Genomic DNA, 17,055 nt, shown 5'->3' on the forward strand with positions numbered 1-17,055 from the left:
AATTTGAATATTTTCTAAATAAAGACAGCATTAATCATACATTTAACTATGTTTTAACTAATAAAAAATAATCTAGAAAATATAAAGAGTTATATAGCATATATAAAATTAATAAATTTTGCATTAAAATTCTAAAATAAATTTATTTTGTAATGCAATTTTACTCTAAAATATTTAATATGAAACCGATGGAGCTAAAGAGTGATTATGGATGCTAAACTTATCTTAAATATATGTTACAAAAATTACAAAGAAACCCAATTTATTAGGCCTTTGAATCAAACAGAGGAAAGAAGAAGCTGTTTAGAAGTAACCCATTTGTGCAAAACTTCACCAAATACATTGTAGAAGACAATCTCCGCATCTGTGTGAGTGAATCTAGCAGACATGAACCCTTGACCATCGTAGTAAAATCTCACAGACTTGGGATTGTTGGTCGTCGGGTCAACATCTCCTCTCCAAGCCTTGGAGCCAGCACCGCTAGTCAGAAACTGAATAGGACTGTCTTCGTCACTGATATGTTCAAGACAATGGTCGTGTCCGTTCATATAAAGATCAACACCGTACTCTTTCATAACCGGAAGAAGCTCCTCGATTAGCTCTTTGGTGTCTCCATGGTGACCAATGCTTCTCATGGCGTGGTGACCAACGACGATCTTCCACGTGGCCTTGGATCTTTTTAAGGAAGCTTGGAGGTCACGGAGGAGAGACTTGACGTAAGAGTTGCGAGATGGGACCGCACGCCAGTCGTACGTGTGACCGTCTTCTTCTGTGTAGTATTCTTTAACGAAGGGAGTTGTGTCAACGAAGAAGATCTCGACTAACTCAGCGTCGACTACGAATGATCGGAGACAGATCCAACGTCTGTCGATTTCTCTGAGAACAGAGCTTAGCTGAGCCTCTGAGTCACCTCTATAATCATGGTTCCCCAAGACTGCATCGATATTATTTTGGGTCTCTATTATTTTTCAGTTTAATACAAGATTGGTTAGAAAACAAAAATGAGAAGAAAGAGTTTGTGAATACTTACCACTGTACCACTGTTTCTGAAGACTCGGAGCAGTGTAGATGTTAGAGAAAGACTCTTTGAAGTTTGGATCGTATTCACTAAACAATCCATTGTCGTAGAAGTTATCTCCCGTGGACACCACGAAATCTAAACCTATCTTTTCTCCAACTCTTCCCATCTGTGTAATAAAATTAATTTTAGAATATTTAATGAATGAAAAAAGACAAATGTTATTATGTATGACGGAAGTTACAAGAAGTAGTTCAGTTACGGTAATGAGATGGGCCCCATACCTGATAAGCGACTTTAGACTGGTTGAAGTCGCCACGGCGACCCCAATCTCCGATGGTTATAAAACTAACGGAACCGTCGCTCTTTGCCGGTTCGATAAATCTCTGAAGCTCACCGTTTGTGACGACTACGGTGGTGCAGATATACAATAGAAAACTCATAGTCGCCGCCGTAGCGGACGTTAACGATCGACGAGAATTCATGTTTAGTTGTTCGTTTGTAACGCTTACACTATATATATGTATATATTATACAAATCTGTATCTCTCTATCTCTAATATATTATTGTGCGGAGAAATAGAGAGAAGTTTGGTTGAGATGCGAAGCAAAGAAGAGAAGGGAGAATGGTGAATGATGATGATTGATGAGGAAGGAGGGAGGGAGAAGAAGATGCTTTTTAAAATCGAAAAAAAATATTAGAAGTTAAAAGAAAAAAGAGAATATTGAAAGGTGCGGTTAGAGATGCTGAAGGATATTCCAACCAGTAGCCGCATCTTTTATTTTTATTTTCTCTTCCTCTGCTCTGAATATTCTGACATCCACCTCTCATTTTTGGTCTGAATCTCAGGGATTTGGCTTTGTTTGTGGGGGAAATATTCAAATTCTAAAAATAAACATATAGACAAGTTTTTAGCAAATATTTATTAATAAAGTTTGTGGTTTTTAGTTCCCAAAGAAATTTAGACAATGATGATATAAAGGAAAATTAGAAATGACTCGGTGCCTACTTACTTGGTTTCTTTTCAAAGAATATTAAAGTTGAAATACACATTATGGATAGTAGTTAAAAAATAGTATTGTTTGGAAACATGGATAGCAGTAAGTTAGAAAAAAAATAATAATGGGCTTATGCTACTAAAAAAATTGGAAGTCCATCACATTATATTAAAAAGTAATGGGTCTATGTTACTTGATATATATATTCAAATCAAAATAATAATTTAAAATTAATTTATGTCAAAAAAAATCATTCAAAAATAAACATATATTCAAAATTTGATTTTTACTAACATATTTTCCAATAACTATTATAAAAATGTTTTCAATATATATAAGAAAAATACAATACAAAGCCTAATTTCAAACACCAACTTAAATTATGGTTTTTATATTTCACATTAAATTTTAAAATATAATTTATGTGATTATTTATATGATTGTACGTATAAAATATTATTAATTATAAGAAAACTTATTTGATGGTACGTATAAAATATGATTAATTATATGATAACACATATTTTGTAACCTATGATGACACATATAGGATATATATATATATAACTAGGTGTCCAGCCCGCGTGGACGCGGGCACAATGATTTTGAGAATATTAAACAGTTAAGATGCATCATAATAATGTCCTAAAAGCAAGAGCAACAGGAAATTGTCTCTGTCTCATCCTAAACGGAAATCTGGTTTATGGTGGAGAAACAAACATTCTTGGGAGCAAAACTTTTTGGCCAACTTTATCACCGGTTATAAACTTGGCTTGAATGACGTGATTTGCTAATTGTGTTACAAGTAACCTTGTACCATTGCATAGTCCACCTTTAGGGTCAATATTCCTAAGCAGCATAATAGGTGCACCGATTTTCAACTTTAGATCATGATTTGGTAATCCAAAGATCTTAATGCTGTTTAAATATTCTTGAGTGTACACCATATCACCTATTTTACTTGTATCAGAAGTATCTATATTATCTGAACTGAGATACGAACGCTCCTTACCTATTCAAATATTCAATAGAAAATAATCAACATTAATGATTTGACATGAAACCAAATACTTCTTCTAAAACACACAAAATAAACATCAGACAAAAGATTTACCTTTTATTTGAGATAGCATATATTCATTGATCTTGTCGACATCTTCATTCTGTGGACTCAAGACACCTAAAGACAAAAAGGGGTTAAATACCACACACGTATAATAAACAAAGAAGAACATAACTTACTTTGGTTATTATTTTCCTTTCTTAATTTGTGTAATATATCTTTTGTCAAGATTCTCCATGTTGCGTTCCAAACTTTAACAGGCATAGCCATACTATTAGAAAATAACATTATAGCAAATAGCTTTCTTAAAAAGTTCCATGTTCCCCATAAACTGGCTTCGTTAATTGCTTCGATATACTTTTTATCATCATCCAATAATCCCAATGCATAACTTGCATCCTTATATATGTCTTATAAACAATACCTTTGACTGTACGTATCTTTTCATAACTCCTTGGGCCTTTAACTATGTTGAGCAAAACTCTTAGATAGTACTCTCTCTCTCTCTTTTTAAAAAATAGACTTTTTAGTATTTTCACACATATTAAGAAAACACATTAAATTACCATAATAACTATACTGTTTTCTGTAATTTTTAATTTTAATAACTTTTAACTAATAGTAATTCAATAAAATCAATTAATTTTCTTGAAGTTTACAATTTTTTCATAGAAAACACAAAAAAATACATCTTTCTGAAACAAACTTTTTTTCTAAAAAGTCTATTACTAAGGAACGGAAGAAATATGAGTTAACATATTTAGGTGGAACATATGTAATCCTTCCTATTGCAAAACCTTTGTCACGTGGCTTCCACTCTCTCGTCTTTTGTACCCAAACGAACCTTGTGGGGAATTCCGCATACGTTAGACCTCTTGCTTCCGGATATTTACAGTTCTCCTCCATCCATGCTAGAAACTTTGACCGCAATACCGCAGAACGATTTAAAACATCATCAATAGGGTCATCTTCATTATAAATTGCCATTTGCTGATTAGGTAAATGGAAGGAAAGCTTAACTACTGTGGTTGTTCGGTAATGCGTAGGAAAAGCTAGTATTCTCCAAGTTGCTTCACACGCTGAAATATACCTGCATCATCAAATAAAAGCAATCTGTCAACACTATTTTGAATTTAGTTTTTCTATTTGATTGGAGTTGTTAATATATTTTTTCTTTTTAGTAAGGAACTGGTCGTTTTAGAAACATTCCTATTCCCACTATTAATTATGTACACAAGTAATTCTCTAAAATTTTGATAGAATATTCCTAACTTGATTTTAAATTACACAAATATATTCTCTAAAATTTTGTTTCATCTTAGTTTTTAAATTAATCAAAATAGAACTAAAATCAATATTTCATGTTGTAACACTATTAAATCAAGAGAGTAGACAGTAGTTGATTTGGCTAAACTATGCCTACGTTTCATCTCCTCCCCGAGTCCTAATTTCTTTTTTCTTCTTTTTTTATAAAAAAAAACTATGGACTCAAGAGAAAAAACATCAGAAAGAGACAAAACAGTTTGTATATTATTAGCACATACCTGCAACTAAGGAACTTCTGTATCTCATCGTCAATAGTATCATCTGTATCATCCCCTTGGACCGAAGCTCTAACATAATCTGGTCCCTTTGTAATGTACTTAAAGATACCCTCAGACACTTTTCCTTCATATATTTGTATCAAATCTTCATCAATGGATGCATGTATCCTTTTTTTTTTTTTTGTAACTGAAAAGGGTTAAACCCGGGTCTATTAAAGACACAGACCTAATCCCTGGGTGGAGGTACAGCCCACGGATAGACTCTCTCCTGGGCATTCAAATGAGCTGAAAGCAATAGCCCATATCCGTGTGGCCAGCGGGGTTCGAACCAGGGTTCACCGTATTGGGTTTAATCCCTCAAGCGCCACTGGACTACCACTACTGGTTAATGCATGTATCCTTGTTCCCTACAATTGAATAAGTTAGATAATCTTACATAAACTAAAAATAGAAATCATCAAAAATAATATTGTAGTGTACTCACAGTTGCATCCACAAGAACCATCTCAATGGAGACAACTTTTTTTGATCTCCATAGCTTCCACAATTTCATAACCTGCACCTTTAATTTGTAACTATTGTTCCCTGGTTTAATATCATCAATAAAGACTAAAGTAGCTGTCTTCCTTCGTGGATGGGACATGTTTTGCACTGAGTAAAAAGATGTTATTTAGATATTAGAAGTTTGATTTTGAAGCTTTTAAGGACGTGGGGATTAACTTACATATATATACACATCATTGGTTAAATAGTTTGTTTTATTTAGAAAGATAAATCCAATGATAATAGGGATAATAATGACGAATTAAAGATAGAAACAAATTATGTTGAAATCAACCAAATCATATAATGAAAAGGAGACATACATCAAACGTGACATATAGATAATTTTCTCTAAATAAATTAATTATATAAGAAATAATATATATATAAAATTCACTAAGGGTAGTATAGATATTAACCGCTCTAACTTTTAACGTGAGAGCTCGATTCCAAAAACTTACTTTGCAAATAATAGAAATATATATATTATGAGTAATTCAAAAATATTTATACATTTTTATTCTCTTTACATAAATTATTAAAATTATCTTTAATTATATAATACATAAATATGTTTTAATATTTAATTATTAAAATTATCTTCAAACGAATAGTATTGTTCATATTATATTAATTAAATTATTTTTATTCTCTTTACATAAATTTTATATATTATGAGTAATTCAAGACAATATATAAGTATTATCTTATTTTTTAGAAAATATGAGAATTATCTTTTTAGAAATTTAATATTATTAATATAAAATTCGTTTTTAATTAAATTATTATATATAAAAATTCATTACAGGTAACAACGATATTAACCGCTCTTAATATTTAATTATATATTGTTTTATATCTTAATTTTTATAATAAAAATATTATTTAAAGATAACAACACAATATATAAGTATTATCTTATTTTTTAGAAATATAAAATATTATTTCAAGATAACAACAAAATATATGAGAATTATCTTTTTAGAAATTTAATAATATTAATATAAAATTCGTTTTTAATTAAATTATTATATATAAAAATTCATTAAGGGTAACAACGACATTAACCGCTCTAACTTTTAACGTGAGAGCTCGATTCCAAAAACTTACTTTGCAAATAATAGTATAGATAGTGATTAGGGGTGGGCGTTCGGGTTCGTTTTCGGATCTTTTTGGGATTTCGTCTTCATTTCAGATCTTTGAGGATTTGGTTCGGATTTGGATAATCAATTTAAATAGGTTTGGTTTAAATATTTGGATAGAGAATTAATAATTATTTAAGTATTTTTGGAGTTTTGAGTATATTTTAACTATTTAAGATATTTACGTTTGATTATTTGTATATATTTTCAAGCATTTAAGCAAACTTAAAAGTATCATATATATTCTGGATGTTTTTATATATATAAAACCTAAAAATAATTAATATATAAGTATATAAATCTATTTTGGATACCCAAAATACTTCGGTTCGGATCGGATTAGATTTCAGTTCTTCAAATACCAAAATTTTGAATAATTCGGATGTTTAATCAATTCAGGTTCGGATTTAGTACTACTTATTCGGATTAGGATCGGTTCAATTCTTCTAATTCGAGTTTTTTGCCCAATCCTAAATAGTGACATAAAAATCAAATAGCATCATATTTTTCTAAAAAAGTACACCGCACGAGCGTACGGGTCAAAATCTAGTTTTGATTATTATAGATGATCAGTTCAGTTATTATGTATTTAGAGGACATTAGGGGCAACATTATGTGTTCAATCATATGATTGGGTTGGGATTGAGTTTTTAATTGTCGCAGAAATAAGATTGTGTCACGAGATGGTATTGCTATTGGACCACATACTTTACTTTCAGACAAGTTCTAACAGCGGACAAAGCCGCTTTTTACCTATTGTATGTTAACACGTAGTGTAATAGGTTATTCTCACCGTAGAATATCCACTCCCACTACTTGTTCTTTCGTTAAGGGTTAAGGCTAGTGTTTAAATCTATTGTTTATTCGATCGGCCTAGTGATCGGTGACGGTTGTTTTGGTCTAGTCCAATACGTAACTGGCCGCTTCTCTGTTGGTCCTAGACATCAAATCCTTTCGAGTTTGTTTCGTTTTTACCTGCTTGTCTCGGGCGTTTATGGTAAGAAGTGATATAGGTTTCTTGTGTAAATGTCAAGTTTCCGGACATGAAATAAAATAGAGCCTTCTATTTCTCAAAAAGGTAAAACAAAGTTGCAAGAGGAATAAATACAAATAAGGTCTTGTGCAATGACGTTCTCGAGCTAAATCATTATCTTGTTTAAAATTTTGAACTAGTCACAAGACGAGGTTATATTAATAACAGGAAGAAGCAGATTTGGGGAAACTACTACTACTACTCTGTCTTGCATCTCTTCTCTAGCTCCTCCAAATGCTCAAGGTCTTTGTTGTACTTGCAGATGCGGAAAATGCACCTGCCCAATGAATATGAGAGAACATTAGTCAAATTACACAAGTGTGAAGTTGTGTCATAGTGATGATGTTACCAGTAGAGAAGGATCCCAGCCGCACACAGAACCACATTCCGCTGAGCCTTGTAGATCTGAACACACAAGTAAACTTGTAAGTTTGCTGAGCTAAAACATTTTAGGGAAGTAGAACTGCTTTTTTTTTTTCTTGTCAGCTCACAAATGTGGGCTTATGTGTTCACAACTTCCCCACTAAAGGAAGGGAAGTAGAACAGAAGCCACAAATAATGTGTAGCAACAGATTCAACCGATCATAAACGCAGAACTAAAAAAAAAAGAGTTTCGGAAACATAGGCAATCAGAAGTGGGTTAGTTAGTTAGTTAGTTAAATTCCATTAACAATCAAACCAACATATTCTCACAAGAAGAGAGCAAAAATAGAAAATGAAACCAGTTTCATTCCAATAAACCTATAGATCCAGACGGTTACACTAACATAAGATTCCTTGCAACATTGTAATTTGTAAGCAGAAGGTTAATTCCTTGCAACATTGTTACACTAACCACAAGATCTGTGACAAAATATGGAATTGGTTGAACTACTGTGAACTCATTTGGTGCTGTTTCAATACTCAGACATCTCTATATGTACTGAACTAACTTATAGCAAATAACTCCGGATGTTTTAAGCTTCAACTAAACAAGATAGACATGACCACCACAAACACGCTTTGACTCACATGAGGAAACAATCTTAAAACAGAAAGTATTAAAGATGATATACTTACTGATTTCTCGTAGCGATCACGCTCGGTGGCAGTGCAAACCTCAGATGAGCACATTAGTCTATGCTCATTCTTCCAGTAAAGATCTGAAACAAAGTAACCAAATTTCATATTACCAAAAATCACTCAACCTAACTATAAATGAATTGACAGAGAGGGAGAGATCACCGAGGAGTTGAAATCCAGCGAAGGCGACGATGGAGGCGGCAGGCTGGAGTATGAGCGAGACAAGTGACACGACGCGTTTCTTCACGAGCATAGGGTAAGGTAGAGTCAAAATGACTGCGATCGCGACCTCGGCAGCAACCACATACGACAGAATCAGCCATTGCAATGCCATTTTTGTTCTTCTTCTTCCTCCTCTAGATCTCTCTCTCTCTCTCTCTCTCTCTCTCGGGCTTCCTTTTTAATGATCTGGATTCTCCGCGCGACGGACACGTTATCTACGCCGTGTGCGAGTGCCGGGCGGTTTTTGACTTTTTTTTTTATCTTTAATGGTTTTTACTCAATGGGCCTTTAGGCCCAATAGGCTAGCATTTATGTAAATCATTGGTATTAACTACCCGGTTTGGTGGTTATACAGGTCTGTTCGATTTTGGAGGTCCTTAATTTTGAACGGTTTGACTTTGGCTATTTTCCGGTTTACCAAAGTGGGAGGTAAGGCAAAATCAGGTGACGATAGCAAACTCTGCCGTAGCCACATATTTGAATTTTTTTTTCTGTTTTGTAACTTACACTTATTGTTAAAGTTTCAGTTTTTTTTCTTGGATCTATTCACATAATCTTCCTAATTTCTTAATTACTATGTTTGTTGGATCCTAAAAAGACTAGTTTAAGTTCAGTCTTAAGTCTTTATCTATTCTCAAATTGTATGACATAATTGTCATAACACCAGCATGTGTGATTACTTCTACTAAAAACGAAGAATATAGGGAAAAAAATATAGATAAGATCATAAGACTAATCCACTGAAAAATATAGATAAGCTCAAAATACCTGAAATTGGTACTTTATGTGGACTTCATAAAGAATGAGCTGACATGGAAAGTTAGTTTTGGATAAGCTTTGATCTGTATAAAGTAAAGAAGAGTGTTATACAAATATAGAGAGACGAATCCATTGAAATATAGGAAACTAAAAGCAGCAATATAAGAGTATCGAAAAACTAAAAGCAATTTAAGAATATCAGCGAATCATAAATGTTGACTTCAGGATTTGAACAGAAAGACTATTTTAGAAAATAACATAAACTGGATTATATCTAAATACAACTCAATTAAAATGCAAAAAATGTAACATTATACATACATAAGAAATATAAAAAATACAAACACGCGGCGATACGGCACAGGCGCCCGCGCGGCACACGAAAACGTTAAGAATCACGTGTTAATCACACAGCACCATTAACAATCTATTAGGTAACTATAATCTATGCGGATAAAGTAATTTACAGATTCGTCATAGAATATCTTATCCAGATGAGGATTGGGCCTGGCCCATTACACGTCTGCAACTGCCATTTATTTCAACATTGGGGTTTCTCGTACGGAACAATCTCTCTCTCTCTCTCTGGCTCTTCTTCTTTCTTGTTGCTTCTTCTCTCTCTCTCTCTCGTTGCTGTTGTTGACTCTCATTAAACCTTCTCCTGCAATCCTCTCCCCCCTTCCGTGTGAGCTTCTCCGATTGCCTCAATACTCACGAAAATGGTTTACGCGGCGAAGAAATTCATCAACAACCCCAACGGTTCGTCCTCTTCGTCTCCGTTCTCTCTCTCTTTTGTTCGATTGTTCTCGCGTTCTTCTGTTCGGTGGAGTTGTTCATCTTTTCCGACGTAGATTAGGTTGATGATGATTGTGAATGCTCTTGCGAACTGTTGACCTATGTAATTATCCCCGATTGTGTTACTGTTTGCGATATATTCTTTGCATTGCTTGTTTATTGCTCATGGAATCCGTCTCTGTGTCCCAATTTTGTTCGCGATCGTCGCAATGCTGCTTCGTTAATCGTCAATCGTCACTGTGTTGTTTCCTTGCATGGTCAATCGATCTTGATTTTCCATGGCTTAGGTTATAGTTTTCCATATAATCGGAATCGCAAGTTGCATTTTCTTGAAATTGAAGTGGCGGTTCACAGTACTGGTTTTGGTTTTGCAGATGTTGTGACTGAGTTCATCGAGGGACTTGTGGAAACTTTCCCTGGACTGCAGTATTTGGATGGCTTTCCTGAGGTTAAGGTGGTGCTACGAGCTGATGTCTCTGCTGAGAAGTATGATAAGGTTGCCGTTATATCAGGTGGGAGATTTTGTGGCTTAAGACAATTGTTTTATGGTTGATTTGGTGTTCTTGAACCTTTATGAAGTTATGCCTTTTTGGTTTATGCAGGTGGAGGCAGTGGGCATGAGCCAGCACATGCTGGTTACGTTGGAGAAGGAATGCTTACAGCTGCTATCTGCGGAGATGTCTTTGCTTCTCCACCTGTTGATTCCATCTTGGCTGTAAGTCTTCCAAATGTGCTTTTTTTTTTCCTTTTTTTCTTCTGCGTCTTTAGAGGGAATGATAATTTACTTTTCCTAATTTCAGGGGATTCGGGCTGTCACTGGTCCTCAGGGATGTCTTTTGATCGTCAAGGTAATTAGAGTGGGAGAGAGAGGTCTATACGTGCTGTGTCAATATATGCGAGAAACTATGGACTCTTTTCTTTATGTTTTAGATTAATGTAGTTTCTGTATCAATTCTCCATACAGAACTATACTGGTGACCGTTTGAACTTTGGTTTGGCTGCTGAGCAAGCGAAATCTGAAGGTTACAAAGTAGAGGTACTGCTCGTTCTTGCTTTTTTTTCTAAATTAAGAGCGTCAAAGGACAGAATGACAGAATATTCTTTGTAGACTGTAATTGTTGGAGAGGATTGCGCTTTACCCCCACCTCGTGGTATTGCTGGACGCAGAGGGTTAGCAGGAACCGTTCTTGTACATAAGGTTCTCTCTCCCTTTCCTTTCTTTCTCTAATTGCGATTTAAATTAATGTCTCCCCTTTCGGTTGATCTCATTTATGGTACTATATCTTCTTAAATTGTGATTTTGAAACCTTGGTCTGCTATGAGTACTGTGTTTTGTTTAGTTTAGCCTAGTTTAGTTTAACAAGCTTAGCATCTGTTTCTTAATTCGTTTCTGCTTGGTTACAGGTGGCTGGCGCAGCAGCAGCGGCTGGTCTTTCTCTAGAAAAAGTTGCGGCCGAGGCAAAGTGTGCGTCGGAGATGGTTGGTACCATGGGTGTTGCATTATCTGTTTGTACGCTTCCTGGGCAGGTTACATCTGATCGTCTGGGCCAAGAGAAGATGGAACTCGGGCTTGGAATTGTACGTTATTTTCTCTTCATTTCCTCCCAAGTTTGCATGAAATCCATTTTGTTTCACTGCTGTGGTTCGTACCTTGACTTGATTCTTTTCTCTCAGCATGGAGAACCTGGTGCTGCTGTGGTTGACGTTCAACCTGTGGATGTGGTGGTTTCACATGTTCTTCAGCAGATACTGAGTCCTGTATGTGCTAATTTTTGTTTTCTCTATCGTGCTTTTGTCGCCATAGTCAAATATAACTGTCGTGGATTAGAAGTTTTCTAGACATATCGTTTATCAACTTATTCATTATGTTTAACTATTTTTCCATTTCTGCAGGAGACCAATTATGTTCCCATTACACGCGGTAACAGAGTGGTTCTCATGGTTAATGGGTAAGCCCATTCGTAATATCGGTGTTTTACGCCCATTATTTCAACTACAGCAAAATGTTACTTTTATGATGTTAACTTATGGTCTCAGAGTTTGCATATTTGGTTTTAAGGTGAGAGCTTATGTTGTCCTTTTCATTCTTTGCAGCTTAGGAGGCACCCCTTTGATGGAACTTATGATTGCTGCTGGAAAAGCTGTCCCTAAACTGCAACTGGAATTTGGACTTGCTGTTGATAGGGTGTACACAGGGCTTTTTATGACTTCGCTCGATATGGCAGGTGAGTTTCAGCGGTCTCCTTGGTTTAGTTACATACTCCTGTTGTCATGCTGACGGTGTTTCTTTGTTTTTTAGGATTCTCGATTTCAATCATGAAGGCTGACCAGTCAATCTTAGACCGATTAGATGCTCCAACTAAGGCTCCAAATTGGCCTGTTGGCACTGATGGTCCGTGAAATGTTGTTTCATGTTCTATATTTCCCTGAATTTTCTTCAGTACCTAGTCTTTGATACAAAATCATTGTTGTGTTGCAGGCAACCGGCCACCTGCAAAGATCCCTGTTCCTATACCCCCTTCTCGATCAGCAAAAAGCGCTGAGGTATGCATTGCAAAATTTGATACATTTGGGTTGTTTTAGAATGGTCCCAAGGTTTGGTGATAAGTTTTTTTTTTGCAAAATTTCATGACATATTGGCAATACCAGTCTCAGGCTCGACCTAAAGAGCTGAGTCAACAAGGTCGAGTTTTTGAGGCAGCTATTCAAGCAGCAGCTACTGTGATCATCAGTCTAAAGGATAGTTTGAACGAATGGGATGGAAAAGTAGGCGATGGTGATTGTGGGTCAACAGTAAGTCTTATTTTTGGAACATTTCATTTATGTTGCGCATTTCTAACATTATATCTTACATGGGCTTGCATTAATTTTGTAGATGCACAGAGGTGCAACAGCTATTTTGGAAGACATGAAACACTAGTGAGTCTATTTGTTAATCTTAATTCCTCATGTACAGCTCTTTATGTTGGGTTCAGATTCCTGAAAAAAATCTGAACACTTCGTCTCTCCTTTTGTTTCTAGTTATCCGCTCAATGATGCTGCGGAAACAGTGAATGAGATTGGTGCATCAATCAGCAGGGCCATGGGGGGCACAAGTGGAATTATGTAAACTCATGAAATTATTTGAACATTCTTCCATATATAGTCTGGTTCATGCTTTTGGCTTAGGCTACTACGCTTTCTCTTATGAAAATAGATACAATCTCCTCTGCAAGGCAGCGTACGCGGAGCTAAAAGCTAACACTGAGTCAGAAGTCACTCCCAAATACTGTGAGATAATGCTTCTTGAATGTGGTTGGTATTGCAATGGTCACATACTTGTTATAACTCAGGCTTCTCTTGAATCATCAGGGTCCAAAGCACTCAAGTCATCAATAGCTTCTGTCAGCAAATATGGTGGAGCAACTGCGGGATACAGGACGATGCTAGATGCGCTCATCCCAGCTTCACAAGTTCTTGAAGAGGTGACAATAAGCGGCTTACTTTTTGCACACTTTGAGATATTGCGAGTACTAATGTGTTTTTGCTTTTGATAAGAACAGAAGCTAAGCGCTGGAGAGGACCCAATATGTGCTTTTATTCTGTCAGCTGAAGCAGCAACTAAAGGAGCGGAATCAACCATACAGATGCAAGCACAGGTGAGCCATTTCGGTCTCTGCTTTTGTTTATACTCTGTGCTTTTTTCTTTTTCATTTTGATCTGACTGGATGAGACTGTGAAACTCAGGCTGGGAGATCGAGCTATGTGTCAGCAGAGATGCTTGCAACAGTTCCAGATCCAGGTGCAATGGCTGCAGCAGGATGGTACAGTGCGGCAGCAAGAGCCGTGAAGGAGCAGTATCAGGGGTCATCATGATTCCCCCTTGGAGTGGTTTCTTCTTTTGTTTCTCGGGGATATATATGAAATGAGAGAGAGGCTCTTTATCGCAAACTATTGGCTTTCGGTGTATGTGTATGTTTAAGATTTTTACCTGACTCTGTGAGGGCTCTCCGTTTATGCCATTTTTTTTTGGGTGGTGCGTAATACTGAGAGAGTTTAATATAAGCTTCCGGAGAGAGACGAGACTATATTGGTACTTTGGATTCTTGAACGACTCTGAAAAAATGCTTCTTTTATCTTATATATATATTAAGCATCGTACTTATACTTTCGAAATTTATGGTTTATAATTGACTTTTGGTGCGTTCTAATATATTATTAGACGCAGAATTCTTAGTAAATTAATTATTCACCTTTTAAGGTTAGTTTCTATCCCATGAAGAATCCTGCGGAGGATCTTTATTAGGATATCAGCATATATCCCGTAAATAAATAGTTGTTGCGAATTGTTTGTGTATATCTTCCTAGGCTCATGTTTATCTTTGGGCAAACATATTTGATGTATAAATATACACTTTGATTTTTAATTTCCTACGTTTGAGTTGGACTTCTACAAAATTTTAAGCTTTTAAAGGAAGCAGCAGCAACTAGTAAGTTCCTGATCCGGCTCACTAGCTCTGTAGGTTATTCACAAGATCAATCGTATTACCCCCAGTTCTTGTCTATTATTGTGATGTTGTTGTTCTCTCCTTGACGAAATAATTGTGGTGAATGAATTATAAGTGGTGTACAAAACCTAATTCAAAGGGAAAAGAGAGTCAAGGGGAATAAAAAAAGAGAGGAGTTAGTTACATGAACGTCTTAAATTAGTGAAAGAGAGTTTTGCTTTCTTTTATATCTGTCAAATAAAACTTGTGACATCTATCTTCCTCTCATTTACAAATATTTCAGCACAAGTTAAAAATATAATGGTACTCGCCACAAACTCCGACTCAGAAGAGCATTTGCACTCCACTTTCGCTTCCAGATATGTCCGTGCTGTTGTTCCCAGGTCTCTTGTCTCTCTCCTTGTCCTTTTTCTGGTCTATATGATTGCATATAGTTATGTATTACATATCTTGAAACAGGTTCACTATGCCTAACAATTCCATGCCCAAAGACGCTGCTTATCAAGTGATCAGTGATGAGTTGATGCTTGATGGCAACCCCAGGCTTAATCTAGCTTCCTTTGTCACCACTTGGATGGAACCTGAATGTGACAAACTCATCCAGGAGTCTGTCAACAAGAACTATGTTGACATGGATGAATATCCTGTCACTACCGAGCTCCAGGTTCCTCTTCTCTCTCTCTCTCTCCCCCCATCTGCTAAATATCTATTCAACATTGTTTTCAAAATTATAAACACATCTTTTGTTTCTGTCCTATTCAGAACCGGTGTGTAAACATGATAGCCAATTTGTTCCATGCTCCCATGGGAGAAGAGGAAGCTGCTATTGGATGTGGAACTGTTGGTTCATCAGAGGCTATAATGCTTGCTGGTTTAGCTTTTAAAAGGAAATGGCAACAGAGGAGAAGAGCTCAAGGTCTTCCTACTGATAATCCCAACATTGTTACTGGTGCCAACGTTCAGGTCTCTATATATATATATACACTTACTTCTCATCCTCCAACCATCACATCACATTATATTGATTTGATTCTTTGTAACTTGTGTATAGGTGTGCTGGGAGAAATTTGCAAGGTACTTTGAGGTAGAGCTTAAAGAGGTGAAACTAAGTGAAGGCTATTACGTGATGGACCCAGCTAAAGCTGTAGATATGGTGGATGAGAACACAATCTGTGTTGCAGCTATTCTTGGATCCACACTTACCGGAGAGTTCGAGGATGTGAAGCTACTGAACGATCTCTTGGCTGAGAAAAACACAGAGACTGGTTGGGATGTTGCTATTCACGTTGATGCAGCCAGTGGAGGATTCATTGCTCCTTTCCTCTACCCTGATCTTGAATGGGACTTTAGGCTTCCATGGGTTAAGAGCATTAATGTCAGTGGTCATAAGTATGGACTTGTCTATGCAGGAGTTGGTTGGATTGTCTGGAGAACCAAAGATGATTTGCCAGAGGAGCTTGTCTTTCACATCAACTACTTGGGAGCTGATCAACCCACTTTCACCCTTAACTTCTCTAAAGGTTTGTTTGTATTAACAACTAGCTTATCCAATCTATTCAATATTTATGAGACTCTTTATTTGTTTTGTTTTTGCAGGGTCGAGCCAAATCATTGCTCAGTACTATCAGTTTATCCGACTAGGCTTTGAGGTACTTGTTCCTTTGTATATCTAGCCTACTGTTTCATCTTGGTAACATCTAAGAAACTGTCTGATGATCTTTTTTTTTTTTGGAAATTGAAAAAGGGATACAAGAACATTATGGAAAACTGCATGGACAACGCGAGGAGGCTAAGAGAAGGAATAGAGATGACAGGGAAGTTCGACATTGTCTCTAAAGACATAGGCGTGCCTCTAGTGGCATTCTCTCTCAAAGACAGCAGCAAACACACCGTGTTTGAGATCGCAGAGTCTCTTAGGAAATTTGGGTGGATCATCCCGGCGTACACTATGCCTGCAGATGCACAGCACATTGCTGTGCTCAGAGTTGTGATCAGGGAAGATTTTAGCCGAGGACTTGCGGACAGACTCATCACACATATCATTCAGGTACTGAAAGAGATCGATGGCCTTCCTAGCCGGGTTGCTCATCTAGCTGCGGCTGCTGCGGTTAGTGGTGGTGAGGTGAAGACTGCTAAGATGTCGTTGGAGGATATCACTAAGTATTGGAAACGTCTTGTGGAACACAAGAGAAATATTGTCTGTTAGGTGGGTAAGTCTTCACGCTTGTTCTTGGTAATAAGGTTTTTGTTTTAGACAATTCTGCTGAACTTTTTGTTTTCCTTTCTTGGCATTATTTTTTATATTGATGGTAATATAAACCAAAAGCTTGATTTTCATTAGTCTGTTTGAGTCTTGATCAACAGTACTTAATTAGTAGTTGTAGATTT

The 17,055-nt window shown here is 36.1% G+C and overlaps 4 protein-coding genes and 1 long non-coding RNA gene across 5 annotated transcripts; 2 read left to right on the plus strand and 3 right to left on the minus strand.

Annotated features, from left to right (window-relative positions):
• Window positions 1–193: 193 nt before the first annotated feature.
• Window positions 194–1,716, minus strand: LOC106435962 (purple acid phosphatase 17). The gene is made up of 3 exons (XM_013876902.3): window positions 1,303–1,716; window positions 1,031–1,187; window positions 194–934 (listed from the first exon to the last, which is right to left on the minus strand). Exons 1-3 carry the CDS (start codon window positions 1,501–1,503, stop codon window positions 279–281), a joined length of 1,014 nt encoding a protein of 337 aa, XP_013732356.2. The 5' UTR covers window positions 1,504–1,716; the 3' UTR covers window positions 194–278.
• An 880-nt stretch (window positions 1,717–2,596) lies between these two features.
• Window positions 2,597–4,798, minus strand: LOC106360230. The gene is made up of 2 exons (XR_007339512.1): window positions 4,625–4,798; window positions 2,597–4,170 (listed from the first exon to the last, which is right to left on the minus strand). It is a non-coding gene; the product is annotated as an uncharacterized LOC106360230 (long non-coding RNA).
• A 2,555-nt stretch (window positions 4,799–7,353) lies between these two features.
• On the minus strand, window positions 7,354–8,840 carry LOC125608997. The gene is made up of 4 exons (XM_048779688.1): window positions 8,567–8,840; window positions 8,402–8,484; window positions 7,692–7,747; window positions 7,354–7,619 (listed from the first exon to the last, which is right to left on the minus strand). The coding sequence occupies exons 1-4, from the start codon at window positions 8,736–8,738 to the stop codon at window positions 7,541–7,543; spliced, it is 390 nt and encodes a 129-aa protein (XP_048635645.1). The 5' UTR covers window positions 8,739–8,840; the 3' UTR covers window positions 7,354–7,540.
• Window positions 8,841–9,961: 1,121 nt separating this feature from the next.
• Window positions 9,962–14,324, plus strand: LOC106452017 (putative 3,4-dihydroxy-2-butanone kinase). The gene is made up of 19 exons (XM_013894024.3): window positions 9,962–10,144; window positions 10,555–10,692; window positions 10,783–10,895; window positions 10,981–11,028; window positions 11,145–11,216; window positions 11,289–11,378; window positions 11,585–11,758; window positions 11,855–11,938; window positions 12,074–12,129; window positions 12,275–12,405; window positions 12,480–12,572; window positions 12,660–12,724; window positions 12,830–12,973; window positions 13,056–13,099; window positions 13,202–13,285; window positions 13,377–13,450; window positions 13,532–13,644; window positions 13,723–13,818; window positions 13,907–14,324. Exons 1-19 carry the CDS (start codon window positions 10,105–10,107, stop codon window positions 14,033–14,035), a joined length of 1,788 nt encoding a protein of 595 aa, XP_013749478.2. The 5' UTR covers window positions 9,962–10,104; the 3' UTR covers window positions 14,036–14,324.
• A 528-nt stretch (window positions 14,325–14,852) lies between these two features.
• LOC125608998 (glutamate decarboxylase 5-like) lies at window positions 14,853–17,004 on the plus strand. The gene is made up of 6 exons (XM_048779689.1): window positions 14,853–15,050; window positions 15,127–15,331; window positions 15,430–15,630; window positions 15,719–16,187; window positions 16,264–16,316; window positions 16,412–17,004. The coding sequence occupies exons 1-6, from the start codon at window positions 14,968–14,970 to the stop codon at window positions 16,871–16,873; spliced, it is 1,473 nt and encodes a 490-aa protein (XP_048635646.1). The 5' UTR covers window positions 14,853–14,967; the 3' UTR covers window positions 16,874–17,004.
• Window positions 17,005–17,055: the final 51 nt, after the last annotated feature.

The sequence above is a fragment of the Brassica napus genome, chromosome A5, assembly GCF_020379485.1.
Source record: "Brassica napus cultivar Da-Ae chromosome A5, Da-Ae, whole genome shotgun sequence".
Lineage (NCBI taxonomy): Eukaryota > Viridiplantae > Streptophyta > Magnoliopsida > Brassicales > Brassicaceae > Brassica > Brassica napus.

Coding starts and splice junctions, on each gene's coding strand:
- LOC125608998 (XM_048779689.1), top strand. CDS start 14,968: ATGGTACTCGCCACAAACTCCGACTCAGAAGAGCATTTGCACTCCACT. Junction 15,051..15,126: donor GTCCGTGCTGTTGTTCCCAG/GTCTCTTGTCTC, acceptor ATCTTGAAACAG/GTTCACTATGCCTAACAATT. Junction 15,631..15,718: donor TTACTGGTGCCAACGTTCAG/GTCTCTATATAT, acceptor ACTTGTGTATAG/GTGTGCTGGGAGAAATTTGC.
- LOC125608997 (XM_048779688.1), bottom strand. CDS start 8,738: ATGGCATTGCAATGGCTGATTCTGTCGTATGTGGTTGCTGCCGAGGTC. Junction 7,748..8,401: donor GTGATCGCTACGAGAAATCA/GTAAGTATATCA, acceptor TTGTGTGTTCAG/ATCTACAAGGCTCAGCGGAA. Junction 7,620..7,691: donor GCTGGGATCCTTCTCTACTG/GTAACATCATCA, acceptor TTCATTGGGCAG/GTGCATTTTCCGCATCTGCA.
- LOC106452017 (XM_013894024.3), top strand. CDS start 10,105: ATGGTTTACGCGGCGAAGAAATTCATCAACAACCCCAACG. Junction 12,130..12,274: donor GTGGTTCTCATGGTTAATGG/GTAAGCCCATTC, acceptor CATTCTTTGCAG/CTTAGGAGGCACCCCTTTGA. Junction 12,974..13,055: donor ATGGTGATTGTGGGTCAACA/GTAAGTCTTATT, acceptor TTAATTTTGTAG/ATGCACAGAGGTGCAACAGC.
- LOC106435962 (XM_013876902.3), bottom strand. CDS start 1,503: ATGAATTCTCGTCGATCGTTAACGTCCGCTACGGCGGCGACTATGAGT. Junction 1,188..1,302: donor AGTCTAAAGTCGCTTATCAG/GTATGGGGCCCA, acceptor TTTATTACACAG/ATGGGAAGAGTTGGAGAAAA. Junction 935..1,030: donor TCAGAAACAGTGGTACAGTG/GTAAGTATTCAC, acceptor ATATCGATGCAG/TCTTGGGGAACCATGATTAT.